The sequence below is a fragment of the Pistacia vera genome, unplaced genomic scaffold, assembly GCF_008641045.1.
Source record: "Pistacia vera cultivar Batoury unplaced genomic scaffold, PisVer_v2 Contig446, whole genome shotgun sequence".
Taxonomy (NCBI): Eukaryota; Viridiplantae; Streptophyta; class Magnoliopsida; order Sapindales; family Anacardiaceae; genus Pistacia; species Pistacia vera.
The window spans coordinates 696,052-723,296 of NW_022196275.1; the positions used below are offsets into that span (position 1 = coordinate 696,052).

Here is a 27,245-nt window from a genome sequence, read left to right on the forward strand (position 1 = left end):
TTTCTCACAACTCAAATTCTCTCATTCTCTCATATTCTCTAATCTCTCAATTATTCATTTATTATTTATTTTTTGATAAATGAATAAGTCTAATTTTTCTTATATTATAATTTTATTGTATCAAAATTGAATTAATATTTGAAATGTTAACAAACAAAAAAATTGAATTGAATTATTGATATTTGAAAAGTTAATTAAAAACAATTATATTTATAATTATTTATTTGAAAAGTTAAAAAAAAAAACAAAAAAAATAGGAAAATCGGGCTAACCCGGCCCAGCCCGCCACCTAACCCGGCGGGTTAGGGCTGGCGAGCCGGGCTGGGCCAGCCATTTTGGAGGAAATGGCGGGCCTAACCCGACCTGCCTTTGTTGGCGGGCGGGTTAGGCCTGGCCCGCCAAACAAAGTAACCCGCCGCGGGCCGGGCCGGGCGGGTTACTTTTCCACCTTTAATCATATAACATCAAGGTTCCTCTTTTACCAAACTCTCAATCAGAATCGAACATCAATGAGGGGTACGTAATCTTGATCAAAATCTTTATTTGGTAGGTTTATTGTTTTATGGTCTAAAAATGACTCAATTTCTTATTCAAACTCCCCCTGGTGGCAATGGTTAGTTTGATGACCGACAAACTCCCTCTAGTGGTAGTAACGTTCATGATAGTCCACCACTGAGCCAAACTTCAACTGTTAATACTTCATTCTTCTCTGCTAATACTCTCGGGGTTTTAGTTTTAAGTGCACCAACAATTTTATGGTACACAATAAGAACTGTTTTATGATATTTTTTGGATTACGTACAAATACCTTTTTTTTATAGTAAAAATTGTTTTTTGTTTTTTTTTTTTTAACTGTGCATGAAGGCATTCTGTAAAATATTTTGGGATTTTTTAAAATGACATTCTATAGAAAATTCAAAATATTATTAGTTTTATGTATTTCTTTTATTGTTTGCTGTAATTAGTGTTTCTCATAATTACAAAACACATGATTTTATATGTTAAAGAAGAAATCGTGCTATAATCGTGCTCTAATTGTGCTATATAGTTTATTATATCTAAGTCACCCTAATTCTAATAATATTTTGAATTTCAAGTCAATTACACATGCAGTCACACTAGAGTTTTCGCACTCATCCCTACCGCAATGGAAGATCAAGAAAGGAAGGATTTTTTTTCCCAAATCTCAAATTCATATGCATCTAATATTGCCTCTTATATCAAATTAAATGGTAGGAAGGTTCATTTGTTAAATAAGTTTCACTCATAATTAAACATTTTTAAATCAAAATCCTTGTTTTGATTTTATAATTGTTAGGCTTGTATCACTCCAATGGCCGATCAAGGAACAAGGTATGATCTCTTTCACAAATCTCCAATTCATATATACTCTCAAGCATCTCATGTTCTCTTAAATCAAATGTCAGTTCAAAGTTTCGCTCAGAAGCAGAAGATGAATTGAAACTTCCATTGATAAGCAAGTTTTGCTTACCATCAGGGTGAGTATTCTTAACCAAAATCTTTATTTGGTAGGTCTTGTTTTCTGGTGACTAATTGCAAATCTGAGATGTCTAATGGAGCAAAATACCTATTAGGTTCTCTTGTATCGTGTATCCTTATTAGTCTGTTGTCTCATTTATATACTTTATTTCTCTCTGAGTACAAGGGAGTTACAAGGGTTGTGAGGGAAATTACGATTGTTGCCATGGGTTTGGGTCTTGTTACAGCAACTAGGCTCCATATGTCAAACGAGGTGGTTGCCTGGTCACTGTTGGTGTTTTAATTATAAGTGCACCAGCAATTTTTGGTTATGCTATAAAAATCATTATTTGATATTTTTGTATCATGTACAAAGACATATAAAGACATTATGTAGAGAATTGAGAAATGTTTATAGGAGTTTTAAAATAGTTATTTGTTTCCCATATTTTGTTTGCTGTAATCAGTGTTTCTCATGGTTACAAAAGACATGTTTTTGCACCATCTTCTTCCTATAAAAATCTGTTTATGTTTTGCAGAGAGAATAAATTATGAGCATCCTAGTCAATGAGAGGATTAGACACAAATTTCTTGTTGGAAATTGTGTAAAACTTGAATGATGGCTATGTGAAATTTTTAGAGTTTCGACTAGAAAGTTTTGGGGATTTAAAGGGTATAAATTGTTGCTGGAAGTTTTGCTTTAACCTTGAAGGTGTACTAATTAAGTTTAAAAATTAAAACTATCATTATTAAGAGTTTTCTGGGGGTTGATTGCAGAGACCCAAAGTTTTGGGATTGTTTAATGGTAAGACATTTTATGGATATCAAATGGAAGTTTGCATATAAATAATGTTGTTCTACGACTACAAGTTGTCATCCATGCTTTACATGCTAAATGGGTTGAGAATTATTTCTGTATAATTAAAACATTTCCTGTGTTATATACAAGGGCGGATCTAAAAATTTCTATTAGGGTGGGCCAAAATAAAAACTAATTGCACATTAATATTTTTGATATTTTTGGGATTGTGTATAAAGACCTTGTTTTACAGTAAAAATTATTTTCTGATTTTTTTTTTAATTGTGTATGAAGACATTCTGTAAAATATTTTAGGATCTTGTAAAAAAGACATTCAAAAAGTTATTAGTTTTCTGTATTTCTTTTGTTGTTTGCTATAAATAGTGTTTCTCATAATACAAAACACATGATTTTATATGCTAAAGAAGAAAGTGTGCTATAATCGTGCTCTAATTGTGCTCTAATAGTTTATTATATCTAAGTCAACCTAATTCTAATAACATTTTGAATTTCAAGTCAATTGCACATGTAGTCACACTAGAGTTCTCTCACTCATTCCTACTGCAATGAAAGATCAAGAAAAGTAAGGATCTTTTTCCCAAATCTCAAATTCATATGCATCTAATATTGCCTCTTAAATCAAATTAAATGGCAGGAAGGTTCATTTGTTAAAAAAGTTTCACTCATAATCGGACATTTTCAAATCAAAGTCCTCGTTTTGAATTTATAATTGTTATGGTTGTATTACTCCAATGCGATCAAGGAACAAGGTATGATCTCTTTCACAAATCTCCAATTCATATAGACTCTCAAGCATCTCATGTTCTCTTAAATCAAATGTTAGCTCAAAGTTTTGCTCAAAAGCAAAAGATGAATTGAAACTTCTTTTGATAAGCAAATTTCGCTCACCACTGTGGTAAGTATTCTTGACCAAAATATGTTTTCTTATATCGTGTATCTTTATCAGTCTGCTATCCCATTTCTATGCTTTAATTCTCTCTGGGTATAAGAGAGTTGTAGGGGTTATAAGGGAAATTACGATTGTTGCCACGGGTTTTTGATTTTTTGCTGCAACTGGGCTCGATATGCCAAACGAGGTGGTTGCTTGGTCATTGTTGGTGTTTTAATTGTAAGTGCACCAGTGATTTTTGGTTATGCTATAAAAATCATTATTTGATATTTTTGTATCATGTACAAAGACATATGAAGACATTATGTAGAGAATTGAGAAAGGTTTATAGGAGTTTTAAAATAGTTATTTGTTTCCCATATTTCGTTTGCTGTAATTAGTGTTTCTCATAGTTACAAAAGACATGTTTTTGCACCATCATCTTCCTTTAAAGATCTGTTTATGTTTTGCAGAGAGAATAAATTATAAGCATCCTAGTCAATGAGAGGATTGGACATAAATTTCTTGCTAGAAATTGTGTAAAACTTGAATGATGGGTGTGTGAAATTGTTAGAGTTTTGGTTGGAATGTTTTGGGGATTTAAGGGGTATAAATTGTTGCTGAAAATTTTACTTTAAGCTTGAAGTGTTGTGATTAAGTTTAATAATTAAAACTGTCATGATTAAGAGTTTTTTGGGGGTTGATTATAGAGACCCAAAGTTTTGGGATTGTTTAAGAGAAAGACATTTTATAGGTATCAAATGGAAATTTGCATATAAATATTTTTGTACTGCAACTACAAGTTGTCATCCATGATTTACATGCTACACGGGTTAAGAATTATTTTCTATATAATTAAAACCTTTTTATCTATTATTTACAAGGGGTGGATCTAGAAATTTCTATTAGTGTGTGTTAAAATAAAAACTAATTGCGTATTAATATTTTTATCTATTAATATTTATGCTATGATGGGTCAAAGTCTAGAAATTATACATATTAATATATTTTTTTTTTTTTAATTTTGAGGGTGGGCCATGTAGTATTGCATCTGCCCCTGATTATGTGTATTGCATGAGAGCATTCTGCCTTGGCGGAGATTTTTCCCTACTATAGTAGGATTCCCAAGGGGCAGTTTATCATTTTTTGTGAATATTGAAGCATAGAGACGGGGTTAATGTAAGGTTTAAAGGTTTGGGCTGAATAAAGGACAAATATTGGGTTAAATAGATACTTTACAAGGTATTTTTGAAATTTTTTGAGTATTGTGCCCATATTTACATGATCTTTGCACCGTCACTTTGCTCACTTTGTTCACATGGGGTAAGTTCATTGTCAAGAACTTGCTAGATTGTCTCATAATGGCTCTAGTCTGAACCTGGTTGAAAGGGATGAGTTAGGAGGAGCACAAAGAAGTTATTGTGACAGACATTATAGGGTTCAAATGTGACAGACATTATAAGGTTCAAATGAAACATTATTCAAGAACATGTAATATCATGTAATTTTCCCTTTTCTTTCAACCACACAAGGTGATTACTAATGTCTCAGGCATTGGTGAAGTTGTCATATTACATATTTGATCTATAAGTTAGCAATTTGAGAAAATATAAATCAAGTGAATCTTGGAGAGTATGTAATGCTTATGTTGTGTTAATTAACGAAAAACATTATGTAGCCCTTTACTTGTCGTTCAAATTTACAGAGCCTTGGCTTTGACGTTTAATATCATGTTTTTTAGGCGCTAACAACATTAATTAATTGCTTGTGTCATAAGCTTAATATGTTTTCGTGGTTCTCAGTTGAAGAATAATATAAAGAGATAACTATTGAGCACATATGATATACTAATGCCCAAAAAAAAAAAAAACTATCTTTCAAATGTAGTATGAATTCTGATTCTATCCTTAAAATCATTATCTATTAAATATATAACTTTAATGGATCGTAAAATAAAACATATCAAAATGATCAAAATTTTATTGGTTGTTAATCTCAACGTGTAATAAGCTTATTTGGATTTACAAATCAAACTTTTGATTATTGGGCTGATCCATTTTCTCATTAAAATAGGAGAAGCCCTTTACATAGATGCTCCTCTTACATACAAACTTGTACAAAGATAATATTCTTATTCCTTGCGTTGCAAGAAGAAGAGGAAGAGTCAAACCAATTCGCTTATTGAAACTTTGGCACCTCTTCACATTCACAGTTTTCTTCTCAACATCAACATGAAGACCGAGGAGTCCACTGAAGTTGTCATCTTGGAAGGTATCTTTTATTTAAAGTGTGGATTTTAGTCTCTTGGGCTGATTAAAAATATATTAGGTTGTGCAGAGTTCTTAGGTTGTAATCCCATTCATGCAATTTCATCAGGATTTGATTTATAGCTAAAAGTTTTAATTTATTTATGTGTTATGTGGTATATATAGTAATCAAAGTATTTGTCTACAAGACTGATGACATAGGAAGATCTTTTCCATTCATGACAATATAGTTTTACCAAAAAGTTCTTGATTGTTAAGAAAACAAAAATATATGAAAGTGCTTAATCAAGTCTAAAGTTTAGTGTTTAGAGGTTTCGGTATTATAAATCTTTTAGTTGAAGAGAGAAATGGTGCCAAATGAATACTAAAGATTGTATATTGAAGTGGCATAGAGGAATCTTTTGAATGCAATATAAAGATTAGTCATCCTTAAATGTGGATGTTCTGAAATTTTTAACATGCAGACGAAAGGTGAGTATCAAGACGCTCACTTCATAAACCCTATAATCAAAAGTAAGTAACTAGACGCTCAACTTTGGTCCGCTTGTTAAAAGTTTTAGGACGTCCATGTGGGAGAATTTTCAATATAAAGATTGCATTAGTGACTTAATTTCTTGCCTTGGTTCTTATGGTTGGAAGGATTATAAACTCATTTATTTGTTCTCTTTTTTTCCTTCCTACAGGCGAACAGCTGTTTACTCCAGCCCTGGCTTTGGGTCCTAGAAAGTTCTTATCGTTGCATAAACCCAAGGATCCAGAACACGCTTGCATCATTGAAGCAGAAGTTATTGTGCTTGGATTGATTTGGAACAGAGTGATGAAATCTTTTGCTAAATTTCTTAGAATACTTTAGCTAGAATGATTTGGTTTATGTTCCTGTTTTTTCCCTTTTTATATATGCTTGCTATTTTGTTATACGTCAATTAAAACTGGTTCTTTTCAATTCGGGCCTTTTTGTTTTCCCTTTAATATTTTCTGGATCCGCCCCTGATCAGGAGGTTGGGCAAGTAGAGTTGATTTAACCTTGCCTTTCTTAAAAACTTGAACAAAATGATCTTATTCATTCCTTGCCTTTCTTACAAACTTGAACAAAATGGTCTTATTCATTCCTTGCCTTTCTTACAAACTTGAACAAAATGGTCTTATTCATTCCTTGCTTGCAACAAGAGGGAAACTCAAAAATAAAAACCGTGTCTCAGGCCAAAGCGCCTGTTTAGACTTAGCACCACTTCAAATTCACGTATCTTTTATAAACAACATGCACACCGACGACTTCTCTGAACTTCCCAATTTTTCTCTTCTCAACAACACGAATGCTAGCGACTCCATTGAAGCCGCCATCTTAAGAGGTACATTATTTTAATTATATATTATATTTTTGCCATCAATTAAGTATATACAAAATACAAAGTCTCTAGGTCTTGGTCTGTACATTAAAAACTTCAGGACGTTTGCGCCTGAGAATTTTCACACCAGATATATATAACATGTAAAATCATACTTCATTTTTCATGCTAGTGCTTTGGTAGTTGTATGATGTTAATTAGTGGGGTTTAATGATAAGAGATGAAGATTTTTAACCGGAGTTGTTCACTTTCATATGTTGAACCATATACTTTCTCTTATAATTCATGGAACTTATTAAAACTGTAATAAGTTCTATACTCTTCAGGAAGGGATGCTCTGCCTAGTCATTTCTTGTTCAAAATCGAGTCCTTCTCATTACTAGAAGATTCAATTGATATATACAGAACAAGCCAATTTGAAGCAGGGGGTTTCAAATGGTATTTTATTTCTTGGTTGAAATGTTTTCTAAAACAGTTTTATCTGTTTTCCATAGTTTTTAAATATGCTTACTTGCCAAATTAGTACAAGACCTTTCTTTGTTTCAGTTTACCATTGGACCTGGTTTTACAGGAGATTGCTGATATACCCAACAGGGGACTCTAGCAAAAACGCGGAAAATCATATCTCCATTTACCTGGAATTGATGGAGACAAGTTCTCTCCCTGCAGGATGGGAAGTCAATGTGATTTTCAATTTTCTAATATTCAATCAGCTTCAAGACAAGTATGATAGTCTCCAAGGTAAAGTGCTTAAAGACTAACCGCAGAGCTCATACGAGGATCTATTGTTTATATGATTCGTTTGCATCAACTTGTGGTGCCACATATTCTCTCTTACTTTGACAGGGTAAATTATACAGATAGAATGACGATAAATCCAGTGCCTAAGTTTAGAAATTGTTATGCTTTTGCACTCAATAGATTCATTAATGTTTGTGATGTAGATGGTAGAGTAAGGAGATACCATGCAATGAAAACCAAATGGGGTATCACCAAATTCATAGATCTGAAAGCATTTCATAACCCTCTTAAAGGATACCTTATCGATGATACTTGTGTCTTTGGCGTCCGATGGGTTTTGTTGTCAAAAGTACTTTTAAAGGGGATTGCTTATCGATGATCAAAGAACCTGCTACATGTTACCATCTTTGGGAATCACAGAATTTTCAACTTTACTTGATGAAAATATTTGTCTGAACCATTTGGAGATTATAACTGTGACAATTCACTTCTGATATGCAATGGCTTTTATTTTTTTGCTAGATAAACCACTGCCTGGGTGATTATATTCGTTAATGCAGGAGAATTTCGCTCTACCTAATGGACATGCAGAAGGCAGGGCAACAGTATTTCAATATTTCTATCGTTGTACAAGGAAAGCATTCCCCTAGTACTAAGTTGTTTGTGAAATCATTCTGCGTGTCAAAGATCAACAAAAGAAATCATGTCATATTATATGTTGAGATTCCTTATCGTTTAACTTCAAGTAAGCTTATGATAACATAGTTTTTTTCTCATACATAAACTATCTCTTTAGGGTTGCAAGTCGTAAACCAGGAAGATACAAAAAAAAAAATTAAACCTGAACTGGCATGAGAAAAATTTGAATGCAATATAAGATTGCATCAGTGCCATAATTTCTTGTTGTAACTCCCTTTCCTGTTCTTCATTTTTCCTTCCTGCAGTTTAAACGGTTTTTTCCTCCACTCCTGGATTGGGGTGCTAGAAAGTTCATGTCATTGCATAAACTCAAGGTCCAAACAGGTTTCTTGGTGGATAACACTTGCATCATTGAGCAGAAGTTACTGTGCTTGGGTTGATTAAAACAGAGTCATGAATATGTTGATAAATGTCTCAGAATGCTTTAGATATAATTATTTAGTTTAACTTGGCTTGGCCTTTAGCCATATATATGCTGCTATTATGTTATAGTTCAATTCAAACTGGTTCTGTTCATTTTGCAATTCGTTATGCATTTAAGTGGAAGACTATAGAATCCAATCCATCATATAACTGACATGCTGAGACAAATAATGTTACTCACATTTTGGTACATGATATTACATGAAAATTACATGCAATATTTTATATTGCAATCAATAAGTATGATGTGAATTCATTCAAGCTCAATAGCTTTGCAATATCACTTTGATCAATTATATGGGGTGGTTCTGAACTAAAATCAAGGGCAGGTTCATTATCAGGGAGGGACTCACCGATTGTCATATAGAACTGTTTCAAGTGTGTTTCTATTAGTCCAAAAGCCGATCCATGAGATAGTTTGACGATGGATGGAGCATCAACCGTGACTGCTACCTTTACTGTTGGTTTGTCTGCCAATCGGTGACCTCTGCAAATCTGTTCAAGTGGATGGTTAGTAGAGCACAAAGATGATGCAACAGAGTACAATAATAAACGTCCGTAGTGCCTATTTACGACCACGAAAAAACAAAATTTTGAGAAGTACTTAATTTCATGAAATTTTAAGTTCCAGACTGACTTCAGCCTGTATGATGTCTCGCGCATTGTTCATTTCAATTTCTTCGAAGGAATTAGCATTGTTTAATGTCAAGCTCTATTAAGTCATATTACTGGCAATACCACAACAGCAGTTTCTCAGCTTCACTTCGACACCTGATATCAGGGTATAGCAGAAACTAGGGGTAGCTGAATTCAATGTTCTTATAAAAAAATGCACAATGTATCAGATTTAAAGTATCATCTCCTCATGGTTTAAACTAGAGCAGCTCTACTAATTTTGCTTCAGATGGTTTTCTATTAGAATACTTGGCTTATTATTTTTTTTTTTTCGTATATATAATAATATTATTATTATAATTATTAATCAACCCATCAATTCTGAAAATGAAAAGATTCACTGAAAATAGCTTAGTCATATTAACAGTCAAGGAAGGGTACCTCAGGTAACTGAAATTTTTTAACTTTGATGACAAGCCTTTTTCTTAGTGGTGTTAGATTAAACTTGTCTACATCTAATAGAGATTTAATCAAATTATTCACACAAAATGGTATGAAATAAAACTTCGAAACTGGCAATTAACTATTACATTATTAAGAAACAAAGTATATAACAGAAGAATGAATAAATCTTGTTGTCTTTCCAAGAATGGAATTTGAAAGCACAGTACACTCACATAGTTTAGTCTGTGATACTACCTGGTGAAGAACAAGAAGCTTAATGCTAATCATTGCCAAACAGTCTGCATGTTTCATCTAGATTCTGGGTTGGCATCTAGCGTATGAGATTGCAGTTGTGGATCCAACATATCACTGATGCTAAATTCACATTGAAAGACAAGGATGACACATATCCTTATAGATGTAAATTACAAGATTACAATCCCTTCAATCATGTACTTGACTATGCTTGTAAACTATATATATAAAGAACTCAACAAAACCTCTAAGATTCAAGGTTTTGGATTCAAGTTCTATTCTATCTTCTCTATTCTTTTAAAAATGTACCTGTCTTAACACTAATTGTTTGTAAAAAGCTAAATCTTACTGTGTTTTTTTAACTTGGGAAGAATTAACGAAGAAGGAGATGCAGGCTTTTAAGTTTCAAACATCAGTTAAGGCTACATTTCTAATTTCACAACATATCTCTGCTTTCTCTCGAAGTACATAGGCACCTCAAAAAAACTAAACTAAATGAATAGTCCCTTCACTCAAGATTGACCATTACCACAAGGATTTATTGCAAAGAAAGCCTTCAAGTTAACACAATCAGCTCCTCCATCATCAAAGCATTCGGGAGTAGCAACTGCACAATGGGGAGACAACACCTTATCCAATTGAATAGCTCTTTTGGCACATGAGGTTCATTTTCAAACACTCAGACAACACCACCAATCTCACACTACCAAAACTTACCATTTCCTTTTCATCAGAGGCGCCCACGTCCGACGTTAATTATCACTCCTTCCTTTCCCAAGCTGTCATTACATCCTTGTTTGATTATTGTGAGTTTCTTCTGTGAAGTGCACAGCAAACAACAAGCACATCACTGTTCACTGCAAGCTCATAGACATCTGGGTAATAAGGGAATGGGATAGCTGATTCTTCCTTCTGTTTGTAAGAAATGATGCAGCCAAAGACCTGAAGTCTTTTTACAACTTCGAGCCAATCTTCATCCAATCCCACCTCCCAAACTCGCTTTCCTCCTACTGAAACATAAATTCATAGTCAATAAATCATGCCTATTGAGAAGCAAATTCTTCGTATCAAATTCTAGATATAAACAACATTGTTTCAGTAAAATATTTATATAATTGTATACAACAAATTGAATTCTTATGTAAAAACTAAAACATTGTTACTCTGAACTAAAACAAGCGAGCATAGCAAATCCCACTTCCAGTAGAAATCTACTAAAAGCATGAATTCATTGGTAAATCCAACAGGGTTAACCTTTTGCAACAAAAATCCAAGAAATTCAATGAATTCCGACCCAATTGTGAGTAAGATTAAACCTTGGAGCCCAGCGCGTAATCACCGGTTTAGCCTAGGAGGAGGCTCACTTAATGCGTGAAAACCACCAACACCAGTGCACGCAAATCCGATTTAGAAAACATCGATCCAGAGGCACGTAAGTCTACCGGACGGACAACGGTGCATATACTCAAACGGCCAGCGTTACCTTCTGGCGCGACTATGTCAAACACCCACAAGGATCGTGGGATGCAAATCAACGCGACCGTGGACACAATGATTCCAGTGGAAGAGACAGGATCGGAGAAGACGGGTGTGGAGTACACGCAGAGGAGGACCTTATGTTGTGGGCTGGCGCAAAGGAGGAAGAGCGAGTTGAATCGGTGAGTCAAGGGGACGAAAGGTTGAATTGAGTTGCTAAACGGTGTCTGAATGGGAAGTGAAGTTTGTGGTCGATGACCAGACTAGTGGACGATTGACTTCTTCTTCATCCATTGACTTTTGCTGATGGGTTGCTTTAGGAACATGGATAATATACGAATATTCCTCTCCAGAACAGAAATATTAATATAAAGAATGGTTTAATTTATTTTAAAACTATATTTTTCTATTTTTTATCCTTCAAACCTTTTTTCTTCTGAAATATTTAATCCAACTCCGTTTTTTATGTTATGAGTTTTTATAACCTTTCTAAAGCACAAGTATATTGGATTAAAATTTTATTCACTTCCAAAAAAAAAAAAAAAAAAAAAGGAAACAAGTAAAGAATGAAATGTTTTTGAACAATCTATTGTTTTAATCATGTTAAATAAATGAGAAATGTAAATTAAGAACGAGATAATAGGAAACTAGAGAGGTTCCAAAAAAAAAAAAAATAGAAAATGTTAATTTTGGAATAAAATAAATTATTAAATTTAATTGACTCTGGGACTTAAAAAGAGTTTAGGGTGGGTGTTAATAAAACCACGCAATTATTATATTGTAGTATCTGAAATTGGTATATGCATTATGGTAAAAAGTAAAAACAATGATTAATTATCATGCAAACCCTATAGTTGGGTCCATTGTGCAAGACCTTTATTTTTATAACTAGAATAATATTACATCATAAACACTCACAATACATCACACTGTATATAAACTGTACCTGGCAAAATGGGTCCAAGCCCCGCGGTCGGCCCGTCCCAGTAAAAATATAGGGTATAGGCCTTCAATATAAACCCGTTTTTTTAGCCCGTACCCGGCCCAACCCGATAACATGAGTGTATATGGTGAACCCGTGAGCACCTGCAGGTACCCTGTTTTGCAAATCGTGAATGAATCCCTAACCCCTAATTTATATCAGGCCCTCATCTCCCTCTCAGTAACTCTATCCGGCCGCATCTCACTCTCTCAGACTCTCATAACCATCTGTCCCGTCTCTCAATCTCTCATTAGTCAACTGAGTGCCTCCCTCTTTGTCTTTGCCATTCTTCGTACATCGTTCAACTCCCTGTCTCCCTCTTCGTATATTGTCAGTTCGTCACTCATCAGTCATCCATTCGTCATCCCATTCTTATACCACATTGCCGGTTGCCGTCACTCATCCTCATCGGTCTACTCTCTCTCTCTCACGTCGTCGCTGGTAAACAATGTCTTTTTTTTTCCGTTAAGCATTAAAAATTTGTGTATTTGTTTTTTTTTTTTTTGACAAATTTGTGTTTTCTTTTTTGATTGAATGTCAATGTCGTTTATGCATATGTATTTTATTTTGTTTGTAAGATTAACATTGTTTACACTTATATTATTGTTTGTTGAGCTTTCCCTGTACATCGATCTGTGTATAGTTGTTTCGTTGAGTGTGTTTGTGTTATGTTCCCTTGGTTGATGTTTTTGCAAGTGGGGTTTACTTAAATGTATAAGGGATGCAGTGTGGGTTCAATCGAACTTTAGTGCTGCAAGGATTGAGACGGACTACCTTCTGCTGAATTTTTTTCCTGCCTTGCAAAACAAATGTTGTTGCTATTACATAAATGTATTAACTAGTTACATGCATGGCATTAATGTAAAAGCCTCTGCTATCCCTCTTATTTTTGGTTGAAGACCGAGTGAAGAATTGGCATGAATATGTTGCCTAAATTTTTTATGTTTGGCCAATTTATTTAACTCTATTTTCCACCTTTGTCAGGGCTTTCTAAGCTAAGGATTCAAATTTCAACGTAACATTACAGATTTCAGAATTCTTATTAAGAGGTATTTGCAGAGTTTGCTTTGTTTAATTATTTTTTAGTTTATTTTCATCTTTTAATATGAGACATTAGGTTTGTAAGAGTATTTTAGAAGATTTATTTCTTATAATAAGATCACGAGATCAGGAAAGTTTTGGGTGGTTTATACACTACTCTTTTTGCATACTTCCCTTGTAATCTAAATCCTAGCATGATATCCATGCAGTGAAGTTGACTAGATAGTCTTTTGTTCAAGTTCCTCATTATTGAGATGGCAAAGCCTGATCCTAACAGGTGTGTTGATTGTCAAAAAATGCTTTTTTATTCAGCTTTTGTGTTAGATGGGAGTTTTAGAACTCTGCAGATGGAGTATGTATTGGTGGCCGTGGGCTTCAAGGGTGGACTGCCTCTTTTTATGGCTGCTGCCTGCTTGTATTGGTCTTCTTTTTCTTTGTTCACATGGTGATGGGCCAACATACACCTGTTAAATCTCACTGAATGAGTATCTGAATTTAGCAATCCATTTAGGGAAAATGACACTGAAATTGAAAGTGGAAAAGAATAGATAATTGGATCCTTATATCCTTGGCTTTTGCATACAAACATCATAACTGTCAAATTTGTAATCTTCCATGTCTTAGCCATTTTTTTTAAAGCTTCTCAATCCATGAACTCCTACACTTCAATTACCTTTTATATTTACTTATTTATTCGCTAATTTATCATCATTATTGAGTCTATATTGACTTTCCTTCTCTTTTAACTTCCTTATCAACATTCTTAAAAACAGAAGATTTTGTGAAGATCTCAATCCATTTAATTAAATACCCAATTTCTTATGTGTCAAACAATTAAGGCCTTAATCAAACTACTATACTTGGATCATATATTTGCGCCAAACACTTGGATTTCTTTTTTATTTTTATATGCTATCTTTTTCACTACTAATATTAGATTAATTAAATCTATATTTGCTTGGCCAAATGGTTAATTGATATTTTATTTATTATTAAAATAATTAAGATTAAATTAAATTAATGAATAGGGTTTGATATAGAATGAGACATGGGAAGCGAACAGTGTAATTGAAGGCACTAAACAACCTTTGGTCCAATATAACATGATTCCTAAGAAATGTTGGAATGTTTATGTACCTGAATATAAGTCAACAATTTCACCATTAAGTGCTGTTGATGCGTGTTTTGACACCAACAAAAAACACACGTGTGAGATGTCTGAGCTGCCGCCCAAGACACTGTGAAAAGCAAAAGAATCGAGTAAATGTAGGGAAAATATTTTAAAAGTGGTTCATAAGAAAAAATCGCTAACTAGAACAAGTCCTATGTCACTTGAATGTTTGTATAATAATAAAGGTCAGGTCGCTTTAGCCGACTGACTTACAATGATAATACAAGATATCAATGTTGTCTTTTCTAGAGAAAGGGTAGCTCATTAGAGTAAAATGTGCCAATCTCTTAAATAGAGAGACCTCTCATTTATAGTGGGATGGATAATGTAATAATCATGAATCTGTGAGTTGGTGGGACTGCTCTATGCAAATCCTTCTTTATGTGACATTACCACACCTTCTAGAGTATCACGTGATTTGCTGCAGGGATTGGACATGTGTAATCATCTACGTCTTCAATCTGCGCCACGCCCCACTAACTGAGATAGGAGTGTGCTGCTTGCATCACCATGCGATGCGGCTACGCCAGAAGTCAATGGACCTTTCCGAGGTTTGACCTTTCACACTTAACTGGGTGCCATTCAGCCCATTTTCCTAGGCATAACAGAAGTCCCCTAGTTTTTAGGTTTGTGAATCAATCTTGGAAACTATAGATGCCTTGATAGGGTCTGAAGAGATGCTGGTCGCTACAACTTGTTTGTAAAGGAGATCGGACACTTTCAGGTAGTTGAGGATTGCGACCCTCTGGACGCGACTTGGGCCGGATACTCGATGCTAGTTGTGACCCGACCTGAGGAGATTCTCGACCTATTCTCACTTGATAGCTTTTAGGACGAATGGCTGTGCTCTTCGCAATAGGCATCGTATCACTTTGTGACGGTCGCAACCCACAATCAGGTTGCTCATGATCGATGAGGTGCAAAGAGCGCGTCGCCTCGCAACTAGCGACGAAAAATGTTGCTGGTAACGACCTCTTCAGATATCCGTTGTTACCTTTAGCTGTGAGCGCATTAAATGAAATGCTCTTGTTTTGACGGACGTGTCATTTGCGCAATAGTGCCAGCTATGCGCATTAAATGCGAAACATGTTGAAACGAATTCCTTATCAAGGCATTGAATGCGAAAGTGGGCGCATTTAATGCGAAAAGGAAATCGTGTCGTCGCTTGAGCGTTTCAACGAGAGGGGTTGACGATCTGGTTTCCTAAGCGTAATGGTCACTCTTCCTTATTGATTCGTGACCGTGGTCGCGATCAAGGTCATTTGCCCTCTTCGCTCAAACTGTTTGATTTCGGGGACCAAGCGCCACTTCATCTATAAAACCCCCAACCCTTTTTAGGTGAAACCACAGCATTTCATTTTCAGAGAACAAGAAACCTTTGCCGTTCTTGATTCCTTGCTTTTCAGAGCGGCGTTCGTTTGATATCTGGACATAAGAGTCACCCTTCTCATTTTCAAGTAAAAATGACTTCCTTTTTATCTTTAATGTCTTTTAACTTCTCGACAGTCACTGTGTGATGTTGTCCATCTTGTAGCTCATCGGAGACGAAATGTTCTCCATCGTTGGAGTCGTTAAAGGCTCCAAGTACCACTTGTTAGTGTTTTTATGGGTTTAAAGGAGGCAACTTTTCACCCACGTCATCATACGGAAATGTTGAAGACGGATAGTACCTTTTGTCGCTTCTTGCAGATTGCAAAATGGACCTTCCAATGACCAGAGCCCGAGGAAGGCGTTAATTTCCTATAAGGTGCTTTCCCCCCCCCCCCCCCCCCGGTGGGAATTTACTCAACGCTTACCACTAATGAGCTGCGAAGGGTAGTTAGTCAGTTCGTTGTACGGGTAGATGTCTTCCACGAGGTGGCATATCCTGCCCGGATCTACCAGTGTGGTTCGCTGCAATCTCCGAAGATATCTTTAAGGGTGATGATTCCTTTCCACCCTTTCACCAGGTCGGGTCCTCGCATCATTTCAGATCGCACGATGCAGCTCACCCCGAACTGTACATGATCGCCATTGCCATTACATTGCGCTGTCGAAGAATGGACTAGGTGGTTAAACCCGCGGTTGCCTTGACATGCTCGGTATGTCCTAAAAAGGAGCAAGGACAATATCCTGCGCTACTATGTCCAGAACGAAACACAATACAGGCTGGGTATCATAGCTATTCGAGCACTGTAGGAGCCATATGACACAAGGTTTTTTTCCATTAGGACGACATCAGCCGTTTCCCAGGATCTGAGTAGGTTTTGTGTCTTCTTTCTGACTCAGTTGATTTTGCTTTTGCTAAAAGATCAGGTTTGCTTTACCTCGATAGTTACCAAACGACAGTCTTACCTGCTTCGCGAAGTGACCCGGACAGGATTGTACACAAGCTTTCTACTTGCTGCCCAGAGGGGATGCAACGCACACTCATATCGCTCATACCATGACACAACCAAGAAACTTTCGAGGAACGGCTTTTTCAATCACGAGTCCGCAGCATTAGAGCCCCCACCGAGTAAGTTTTGACTATCCTTACATTACATTTTTTTTTTTTTTTTTTGGTAGCGAACTGTTTTACTAACTGCATAGGTAGCACGACAGCAGCTCCACGGAGTGTCCAGCTCGCCGAGCGGACAGTTTTCTTTTCCCCAGAGGTGAACCACCGACCCGCTGGAGCTGATCCACGTCCCTTAGTCGCACAGGCGGTGCTCCGACCCGAGTACTGAAGTTCCTCCGCCTGCTGCTCGCCCAGCAGAAGACAATTGCGTCGAGGCCCAAAAAGAGGCTGACAAATCCGATCAAGGAGACGAGTCTGAGGGGGAGAGTGTGGACATTCAGCCGAGAGGTCGCAGCCTTATCGGCGTTCGGCTGCTCGGGAGGGCTGGCCTAGAGGCACGACCGGCATTCCCATGCGTCAGGCCGCCGTGACCTGCAACCGCATCCTCGGGAGGAGGCCAAGGAAAGAACCCACGGGTTAGGCTCGGTAGCGGGCCAAATGCACCAAATTATTAACCTTACTGACCTAACTATTGAATTGTATAAAGGGGCAAGCAAGGGTCGATCCCACAGGGAATGACTCGATTAATTTCTATATTCTAAACATAACAAAAAAAAACAGAAACGCAAATTAACTCTAATAGAAAACTAACAACATAATGAAAGGGGGTTTGTAATCAAGGCAAACAAAGTAAAACAAGAAATAAAATATCAGTTAACAACTTAGCTCTCGGTTCAAATCCACCTAAACATGCATTGGACATAAGGTAACCGTAACATTGTTCTATCTCGTCATTATGGACTATGACCCTAGGAAACAACAAGCTCTGTTACCCAAATTCTCCTTAGTTTGTCACTACTGAAACAAGCTCTCGAGTAGATACTAACCTTGACAAACCAGACAAGCTCTCTAAATTTAATTCAATGGCAGCCTTAAATTAGGAGAATAATCAATCTAATCAACAATAGCAACATACCACGCAAGCTCGGATTATTAACTTAGGTTATGTTATTCAAGACAATAGACCGAAACTTGTCCTAATCATCAGCTCCCGCTATCATCATGTGTCCCTCATTGATAGTAAAGGACAATTCTATGTCACATTCTCTATTCTATCATGATAAAATTCCGATGAAATAATTCAGCAGGCCATTACTAAATCACCCAAACAGAAAATTATAAACAATTAAAACAGAATAACATAAACAATTCCAATAAAAACAAGATTAAGAACAATGTTACTGAAGTTAGGCTACACCAATGACACGAAATTAGGCTTCAAAATCCCCTTGAACTGAAGAAGGAAATTAGCCGCACATCTTGATGTAGAAAGCAAAAAAAACTAAAAGAAAAACTCTCTGCTGCTCTCTCTGTTTAACCTAAAAACTTCTAATTAAATAACAAAAGTGGAATTTCCTAATCTTTTATCACTTACTTTCTAAAGTCTATCCAACTATGCCAAACTCACAAAATAAATTCTAATCCATTCAAATAGGCATAAAACATAACAAAAAACATAATATGGAAGGAATAAAAATATATCAATTACACTCTTATCAGGCTCCACCTATCGAGGGCGTCGGCACACCCGTGCTAGAGTCAATGGCCCATCTCCCAGACCATCTACAATCGGTGGTCCTAACACTCTTGGAATGCGGGCTCGCAGAGTCGTTCGAGCAGTTTTTGACATCAAGTTCTATCGAACTCCTGTCCACATCATTCTAACTGTTCAGCAAGGTAAACAAGCTACTCTGGTCAGGGTCCTTTATTCCTTAAAGGGAAATGTGCTAACTCTTTATCTTATCGTGCAGGCTTTGCTTTCCTTGCACATGTCTCAGCAGAAGGCCCAGCTAGGGTCTACTAAGCAATTGGTCGAGTTTTGAGCGGAGAATGCTCGGCTCGTGCGAGACCTAGAGGCTGTTCAAGCTGACAGAGATTCGTCCATTGCTCAAGCATACCAATTTATGTTTGAAAGGGACACTGCTCGTTGCACCGTGGACTTCTAGAAGACCGAACTGGACAAGCATGGTGAGGAGGTGAAGGAGCTCCAGCGAACTGTGGTTAGGCTTTCCAAGGAGGCTGGGGAGAAGGACCAGGCGCTGCAGAATTCCTCTGAACGAGCCATGCGGGCTGAACAGGAAAGGGCCAACCTATGGGAGGCTACGGAAAGGCAACGAACAGAGCTCGAGGCTGCGCTTCACTTCGCTCAGGGCCGCGTCACCTCGCTAACCATGGAGATGGAAAGGCAGGAGGCGGAAGCGGAGAACAGGGCTACAAACTAGACGATCAGGTCCATCTTTGCTCTTCAGGCGAAGAACCCTGAGATGGATCTGTCCAATCTTCCTGGCGAGTACCAGGACGAACTGGCTGCTTTAGCCCAGGCTGAGGCTAAGGAGATGGCTATGGGGCCTGATCCGGAATATCACCCGGAGTATATCCTTGAGGTGGTTTTGCCCGAACAGGAGGAATAGAAAGTCGACGACCAGCCTGGGATCACAGGGGTCGCTCCTCCGGGGATCAGTGATTTGTCCTTGTAGCCCTTATCTTGCTTTATGTACCTCCCCTTTATGATGAATAAAAGTTGCTTTGAATAATTTTTTAGCATGCATAGGAATTTTGAGTACCCTATTACATATGAGATCGCATAGTGGTTGCCTACGATTGCATTGGAACAAGTCTATGCGAACATAATTATACATTCTATGAGAGCAAAATTGGATATATAAAGCGATTACAAAAAGAACTGAATTACATTCGCTATTTACAAAAGCTTGCGAAAAATAAAAGTTTACAAGGAAACTGAGTTCGGAATGACTGATAGTAAGGTCATAGATGCTCAGCATTCCAAGCTCGCGGCACCACGGAACCATTCAACCTTTTGAGGTGGTAAGTCCCTTGTCTTATCACTTTGGCAATGCGGTATAGGCCCTCCTAGTTTGGTCCCAAAACTCTGGCACTTGGTTCTCTAGTACCGAGAAGAACTTCCTTCAATACAAGGTCATCGACCTAGAAGTCTCTTCGTCTAACCTTAGAATTGAAGAACCTTTTCGCGGTTTTTTGATAGGTTGCTATTCTTAGAGAAGCCTTGCTGCAACGCTCTTCAACAAGGTCCAGACTTATGCGCATAAGCGCTTCGTTGTCTGCCTTATTGTAAAGGTCCCTCCGAAGTGAACCTGTTCCTACCTCCACAGGGATCATTGCTTTGCAGCCATACGCTAGCGAAAATGGATTTTTCGAGGTAGAGGTTCTTAGGGTTGTTCTATATGCCCACAAGGCTTCGGGAAGATCATCGGCCCAGTTTCCCTTGGCTACGCCAAGTTTGGCCTTCAGAGTGTGCTTGATGGTTTTGTTGACGGCTTCAACTTGACCATTTGCTTGCGGGCTCGCGACAAAGGCAAATTTTTTATGGATACCCAGCTCATCGCAAAACTGCTTGAACTCCTCGTTGTCAAACTGTTTACCATTATCTGAGATAAGGGTATGAGGAATCTCGTAGCGGCACACAATGTTCTTGAAGACGAAGTCCTTGAGCTTTCTGGTCGTGATCGTGGCTAATCGCTCAGTTTCGACCCATTTGGTGAAGTAATCCACTACAACCACGGCATATTTCACTCCCCTTTTACCAGCTGGCATGGGGCCAATGAGGTTGATACCCCACATAAAGAATGGCCAGGAGTTGGTCATAGTCGTCAACTAGTGAGAGGGAGCTCGCGGTATGTTTGCGAACCGCTGGCACTTATCACACCTTTTGACAAAGTTGTAGGTATCTTCCTAGATCAGAGGCCAGTAGTACCCTTGGCAAACAACTTTATTGGCAAGAGATCGTGCGGCGGTATGATTATCGCAGATCCCTTCATGTATCTCCCTCATGATATAATCTGCCTCTTCATTATTTACACATAAGAGGAGAGGGGCGCTGAACCCTCGCATGTCCAATTGATCTCCGATAAGGGTGTAACGGGCAGATCTTGTTCGCAGAGTTCTTGCCTCGACTTTGTCATTAGGTAAGGTCTCATCTTTGAGATACCGAATAATGGGGGTCATCCATGAATCTAAATCCGTTACATTCACGGCTTGTTCGATTGGGCTGATACTGGGAATCTAAATGAATCGAATAGGAATGCTCTCTGGTGTATCCGAGTCCAATGATGAGGCTATTCTTGCCAAGGCGTCTGCCACAGAGTTGCTCTCCCTAGGAATCTGAGTGATCATGAAGTGCTTAAATGGCTCGAGTGTGGCTTTAGCTTTCTTTAGATAATTGATCATGTTATCTTCCTTGGCTTGGTACTGACCCAAAATCTGGTTAACTACCAGCATAGAGTCACTATGGACGTTGATCGCGGTTGCACCTATTTCCCCGGCCAACCTGAGTCCAATGAGCAGAGCTTCATACTCGGCCTCATTATTAGGTTCTTTGAAATCGAACTGGAGAATGCCATGAATGCGAGCCCCTTTGGGACTCAACAAGAGAAGACCTGCCCCGGCCCTCTTTCTATTCGATGATCCATCGACGTAGAGGATCTAGGTCAAGAGATTTTGAACAGTTTCTTGGATGACTTTGTTGGATCATTCCGACTCGTTCGTTGGATGATGCGAGAACTCTGATATGAAGTCGGCAACAGCCTGCCCTTTAATAGTTGCTCTTAGTTTGTAATGAAGATCGAACTGACTGAGTTCCATGGCCTATTTGAGCAATTTACCCGACGCATCCAGTTTTGGAGGACCTGCCTGAGCGGATAATTAGTCAATACGTGAACTGTATGGGCATGGAAGTAAGGTCGCAACTTTTGGGAAGCGATCAGCAGGGCATAGGCTAATCCCTCCATTTCTGGATACCACATCTCAGCATCCAACAGACGCTTGCTCGTGTAATATACTGGCCATTGTGTTCTGTTCTGTTCTCAAACTAAAGCTACACTGACCGTGAACTGTGAGATGAACAGGTACAAAAGAAGGATCTCTTGTGGGAGAGGTTTGGATAGAAGTGGTGGTTTCCCAAGGTGTTGCTTTATTCTCTAGAAGGTCTGTTCACACTTGGGAGTCCATTCGAACTTCTTATTGGCCCTGAGTACATTGAAGAATGGCAAACAGCGATCTGTTAGCCTCGATATGAAGCGACTTAATGCTGCTATACGCCCGTTCAAGCTCATGACCTGTTTTTTGTTGGTTGGGCTCTTCATATTGAGGAGAGCTTGGATTTTTTCGGGGTTGATCTCAATTCCCCGCTGGTTAACCATGTACCCTAGGAACTTTTTCGAGGATACTCCGAATGAACATTTGAGGGGATTCATCTTCATTCGGTACCGCCAGAGGACGTTGAACATCTCAACGAGATGTGCTACATGATTTGAAGCGACACGCGACTTGACCAGCATGTCGTCTATGTAGACCTCCATGAATTCGCCTATCTGTTTAGAAAACATCAGTTAACCAGTCGCTGGTAAGTTGCACCAGCTTTCTTGAGGCCGAAGGGCATAACTTTGTAGCAGTATAATCCCCGGTCTTTAACAAAAGATGTATACTCTTCGTCCGACGTGTACATCAGAATTTGATTGTATCCCGAGTACGCGTCCATGAAACTCAGCAGCTGGTGCCTTGAGGTGGCATCCACAAGCTGGTCGATTCTTGGCAGGGGAAAACTATCATTCAAACATGCCTTGTTGAGGTCGGTGAAGTCGATGCAGGTTTACCATTTGCCGTTAGGCTTCTTTACTAGAACTGGGTTGGCAACCCAAGTCAGATAGAGTGCTTCTCGGATGGATCCATTTCGAAGGAGGTTATCCATCTCATGCTTCAAGGCAGCATACCGCTCCGGATCCATTGCTTTCCTCTTTTGGTGAACTGGCTTAGCTTCACTGTCGATGTTTAATGCATGGCAAATAACATTTGGGCTAATCCCGACCATATCTACGTGCGACCATGCGAACATATCGATGTTTTCCCTGAGAAAGCTGGTCAGTTCAGTAGCGAGCTGGGGATTGAGATTTTTACCGATCCTTAGCACCCTGCTTGGTTCGTTCTAGTCGACCAGTACATCAGTTAGGTCCTCAACTGGCCCACTGGAAGGGCAGTCTTGAATACGAGGATCAATACTATCCTCCGCTGGACCAGGCTGTAGCTCGATCCGGCTAATTGCCATTGCCTGGTTGTGATTGCCGCGAGAGGTGCCTTTGCCTTTGCACGCCATTTACACTGCCTTCATATAGCAGTTGCGAGATACGCGCTGAGACCTGCTAACTTCCCCAATCCCCGTCGGGGTGGGGAACTTCATCTTTAAATGGTATATTGAAGTGACTGTCGTGAAGTGTCTAAGCAAAGGTCGCCTCAGGATTCCATTAAAGGTGGATGGGCAATCCACTACTAAGAACTCAATTACCCTGGTCACCTCGTCGAAGTCACCTAGCATGACTGGGAGTGAGATCGTTCCTTTGGGGAGCAGGTGGTCCCCTGTAAAGCCATATAAAGGGAACAAGGCAGGCTTCAAGTCGGCCTCGTCCAAATTCATTCTTTCGAAAGTTGAAGCGAACAGGATGTTCACAGCACTTCCGTTATCCACTAACATTCTCTGGATATTATGGCGCCCTATGAGGGGTGTGATCAAAAGGGCATCATCATGAGGATGATGCAACCGGGCCGTATCTTTTTCGGAGAAGGAAATTTTCTCCTCCCGGCGAACCTTTTGTGGTGGCTGTGCCACGCTCATCGTTCTGATGGGATCGTGATGTGCCTCGCAAGCATACCTTTCTTGGGCACCTCGCGAGTTCCCTGCAAAGTGCGGTCCCCCGAAAATTAAATTGAGAGTACACACTCATTTCTGATCACGGTGCTTCTTACTTGGCTCCCCCTGATTTTTCTCTTGTGAGGGAGCAGAGTCATCAATATACTCCTTGAAATGTCCCTGCTTGATGAGGTTTTCGATCGCCTGCTTTAGAGCTTGGCATTCATCGGTATGGTGTCCATTGTCCCGATGATAGCGACAATATTTTTTACTATTCCTGGCCGATGAGGGATTTTTCATGGGCTTAGGTTCTCCGAGCATACTGGCCTCTTTTGATTTGTCAAGAATAGCTGATACAGATGCATTCTAAGGGGTATATTGGTTCCTATCGCGATTGCGACGAGGAACTGGGGCATAAAACTTTTTGGGCTCATAGCGCGGCTTCTTCCCTTTTCGCTAATCGTCGGGAGCCCATCGGCGATCAACTCTCATTCTTTCTTCCTGACCAGGCACACTGCCTGAGGTGCTGCGATCGCGTCGGTGGAGTGCAGCTACAGAACTTTCAATACGAAGATACTTCTCCACGAGATTGTAAAAACGAGTGAGGGAAACATCATCCTCAGCCTGTAGCTCTTTCCACAGGTCAGTTTGCGGACGAACTCCTGCAATGATGAGAGTCTGAACAGACTCCTTGGGAGTGTAAGCCACTTTGTTGAGTTCTCTATGGAATCTGTTTATATATGATTGGAGGGATTCATCCCTCTCTTGCCTTATGTTGTTGAGGTAGCTCAAAGGCATCGAGAACTTTCTGTTCGCTTGAAAGTGTCTCAGGAACGTCGTGCTCATCTGAGGCCACGAGCTAATCAATCCCGCTGCAAGCAACCTAAGCCATCGTTTGGTATGAGAGGTTAAGGTCACTGCCAAACACCGACATTTTGCCAAATCTAAGACCTGGTAAAGCTCCATCAGGTCGTTGAATTCATATAAGTGATCCTACGGATCAGAATTTCCATCGAATGCTTGCATGTCGGGCATTCTAAACCACGATGGTAGTGGGACGGCTAATACCGCCGGAGAAAAAGGAGACGCCGATGCGACTTGCCCTTACTTGTTTTGCTGAGCTTTCAGTTGATCAGGAGCTTGCTGCAGCTCTTCGATTTGAGGTAGCGGCGCTACCTGGGGATTACTTTCCGCAACGTGGGTGCGACCCTCATGGTTACGGTTGAGGAATGATCATAGGTCGGATTCCCTCTCACCTCTGCTAGCAGTCCCAGCCAATCTTGACACACGCTGGCTGGAGTCGTGTGATGACGTTGCATTGTTCGGGGAACTTTCATGACCTCCACGGTGGTACGAACCGACCCACGAAGTGTGGTAGCTTCCCCCGTGACGATCAGGATCATTCTGGTGATGTGAATTGCCCCGCCCAGCACTTTTGTGGGGGTTTTCACGTGACATGTTATGGGATGGCTTGGGCTACACCCTTTCACAGAGTCTCAACACCACAGGTATTCTATTAGGGGCGCGGTCGGTGTTCGCCGGGCCTTTTGAGCTTTTATGCCCATTCACCACTTGCTTACCCTTCCTTCGATGTGCTACAGTGCTCGTGGCACGGGCTATCACCCTTTGCCACGCTTTCACGAGACCTGTAGGCGTTTTTGGCGGTTGCACAGCCTTATTTAACTTGGGTGGTACATTCTGGTCCAAACAGTCCAATCTCCGCATGACCGTCTAGAGAGTATTATTGAACCGCTCTAGGTAGCTTAGAAGAACAGGCTCAAGTTGTGAACTTGACGGGATGTTCCCCGCGGTAGTTTATGGGGCTGAGGGTACCCCGGGGGAGGTATCCTCCTGCATTTGAGGGATCCCCTCAGTATTCTGGTTGGTTTTCTCAGGTTCAAATCGGTGAGCCATTTTTCGCTGTAGCGTTGACAGGTTAGAGACTCTTTTGATAAAGGACGAATGTCAATATGGCCTCCTTCTAGCACCAAACTGTTGATGCGTGATTTTGACACCAACGAAACGCACGTGTGAGATGCTGAGCTGGCCCAGAAGACACACGTGAAAGCAAAAGAATCAAGAGAAAATGTACTGGGAAAAGAGTTTTAAAGTGGTTCGGATGCTAAAGAAGTAAGTCCTACGTACATTGATGTTTGTATTAATGATAAGGGTCAGGTCGCTTTAGCTGACTGACTTTACAATGATAATAGAAGGTATCAAATGTTGTCTTTTCTAGAGAGAGGGTAGCTCATTAAGAGTAAAATGTGTCAATCCCTTAAATGAGAAAGGAACTCTCAATTTATAGTGGGATGGAATAAGGTAATCATCACTGAATCTGTGAGTTGGTGGGACTGTTTGTGCAAATCCTTCTTTATGTTACATTACCCACCTTCTAGAGTAATTCACGTGGTTTGCTGTAGGGATTGGACACGTATACATCATCTAGCCTTTCTTCAATCTGGCACGCACCCACTGTACTGACAGGAGTGTGCTGCTTGCATCATCACGCGACGCGGCTGCGCCAGAATGTCAGTGGACTCTTCCCGAGGTTTGACCTTTCGCACTTAACTGGGCGCCATGTCAGCCCTATTTTCCTAGGCATAACAAGTGCTAATAATTATGGTTTGTTTTGAATGGAAACAATTAATTGTCCCATCACATCATGACTCTTGAGCAAGAGAATCCAAATTAAAGTCTTTCATTTCATGTCATAGATTTCGGCTTGTTGGGTGCATTTTCATCTCCTGTTTTTTTCTTTCTATACACTACTATCGTGAATTAAAATTTACATCAGTTTATAAGTTTTGAAAACCACCCATTTGTGTTTTTTTTTTTTTTTAACAGCTGCTGGTGAAAATAAATAATTTTAACAGACTTTGGATCTCATGTGTGTGTGTGTGTGTGTGTATATATATATATATATATATTTACACTTGAAACATTGAAAAAGACTTAACGTAAAATATTTCTATACCAACATGCTGCTTGATGTTTGTTTCTTTATTTTATTGTATTATCCTTTGAGTGTGTATGAGAGACATAGTATCTATATATATATAGGGCTGACGTGGAGCCCAGCCAGCGCAAGTGGTCAGGCCTCAGGAAGATCCCACTGACATTCTGGCACAACTGCATCACTTGATGACACAAGTAGCACACTCCTATCAGTACAATGGGTGCGCGCCAGACTGACGAAAGGCTAGAGGATGTCCACGTGTCTAATCCCTACACCAAATCGTGTAAATCGCTCTGGAAGGTGGGCAATGGGACATAAAGAAGGATTTGCACAGATAATCCCACCAACTCACAGATTCAGTATTGATAACCTTAATCCATCCCACTATAAATTGAGAGCTCTCCTCTCATTTAAGGGATTAACTACTCTCTCTCAAGAATATACAGCATTTTTTACCTTGTACTA

The 27,245-nt window shown here is 39.2% G+C and overlaps 1 protein-coding gene and 1 pseudogene across 3 annotated transcripts; one reads left to right on the forward strand and one right to left on the reverse strand.

Annotated features, from left to right (window-relative positions):
• LOC116144528 overlaps window positions 1-17,040 on the reverse strand; it is a 61,864-nt pseudogene extending 44,824 nt beyond the window's left edge.
• LOC116144500 (MATH domain and coiled-coil domain-containing protein At3g58250-like) lies at window positions 6,537-7,826 on the forward strand. 3 transcript variants are annotated; one of them, XR_004130267.1, is made up of 3 exons: window positions 6,537-6,783; window positions 7,352-7,521; window positions 7,725-7,826. XR_004130267.1 is itself a non-coding variant. In XM_031429940.1 (3 exons), exons 1-3 carry the CDS (start codon window positions 6,693-6,695, stop codon window positions 7,539-7,541), a joined length of 393 nt encoding a protein of 130 aa, XP_031285800.1. In that variant the 5' UTR covers window positions 6,537-6,692; the 3' UTR covers window positions 7,542-7,675. The 3 variants fall into 3 exon arrangements, 1 of the variants encoding a protein (XP_031285800.1); XM_031429940.1 differs by lacking the exon at window positions 7,725-7,826 and adding an exon at window positions 7,107-7,218 and having other exon boundaries at window positions 7,352-7,675; XR_004130266.1 differs by lacking the exon at window positions 6,537-6,783 and adding an exon at window positions 7,052-7,218.
• Window positions 17,041-27,245: the final 10,205 nt, after the last annotated feature.

Bases quoted from the DNA above. Each gene is read 5' to 3' on its own strand.
- LOC116144500 (XM_031429940.1), top strand. From the start codon at position 6,693: ATGCACACCGACGACTTCTCTGAACTTCCCAATTTTTCTCTTCTCAAC. The intron at 6,784-7,106 runs GTACATTATTTT...TATACTCTTCAG, and splicing joins TGAAGCCGCCATCTTAAGAG to GAAGGGATGCTCTGCCTAGT. The intron at 7,219-7,351 runs GTATTTTATTTC...CTGGTTTTACAG, and splicing joins GAAGCAGGGGGTTTCAAATG to GAGATTGCTGATATACCCAA.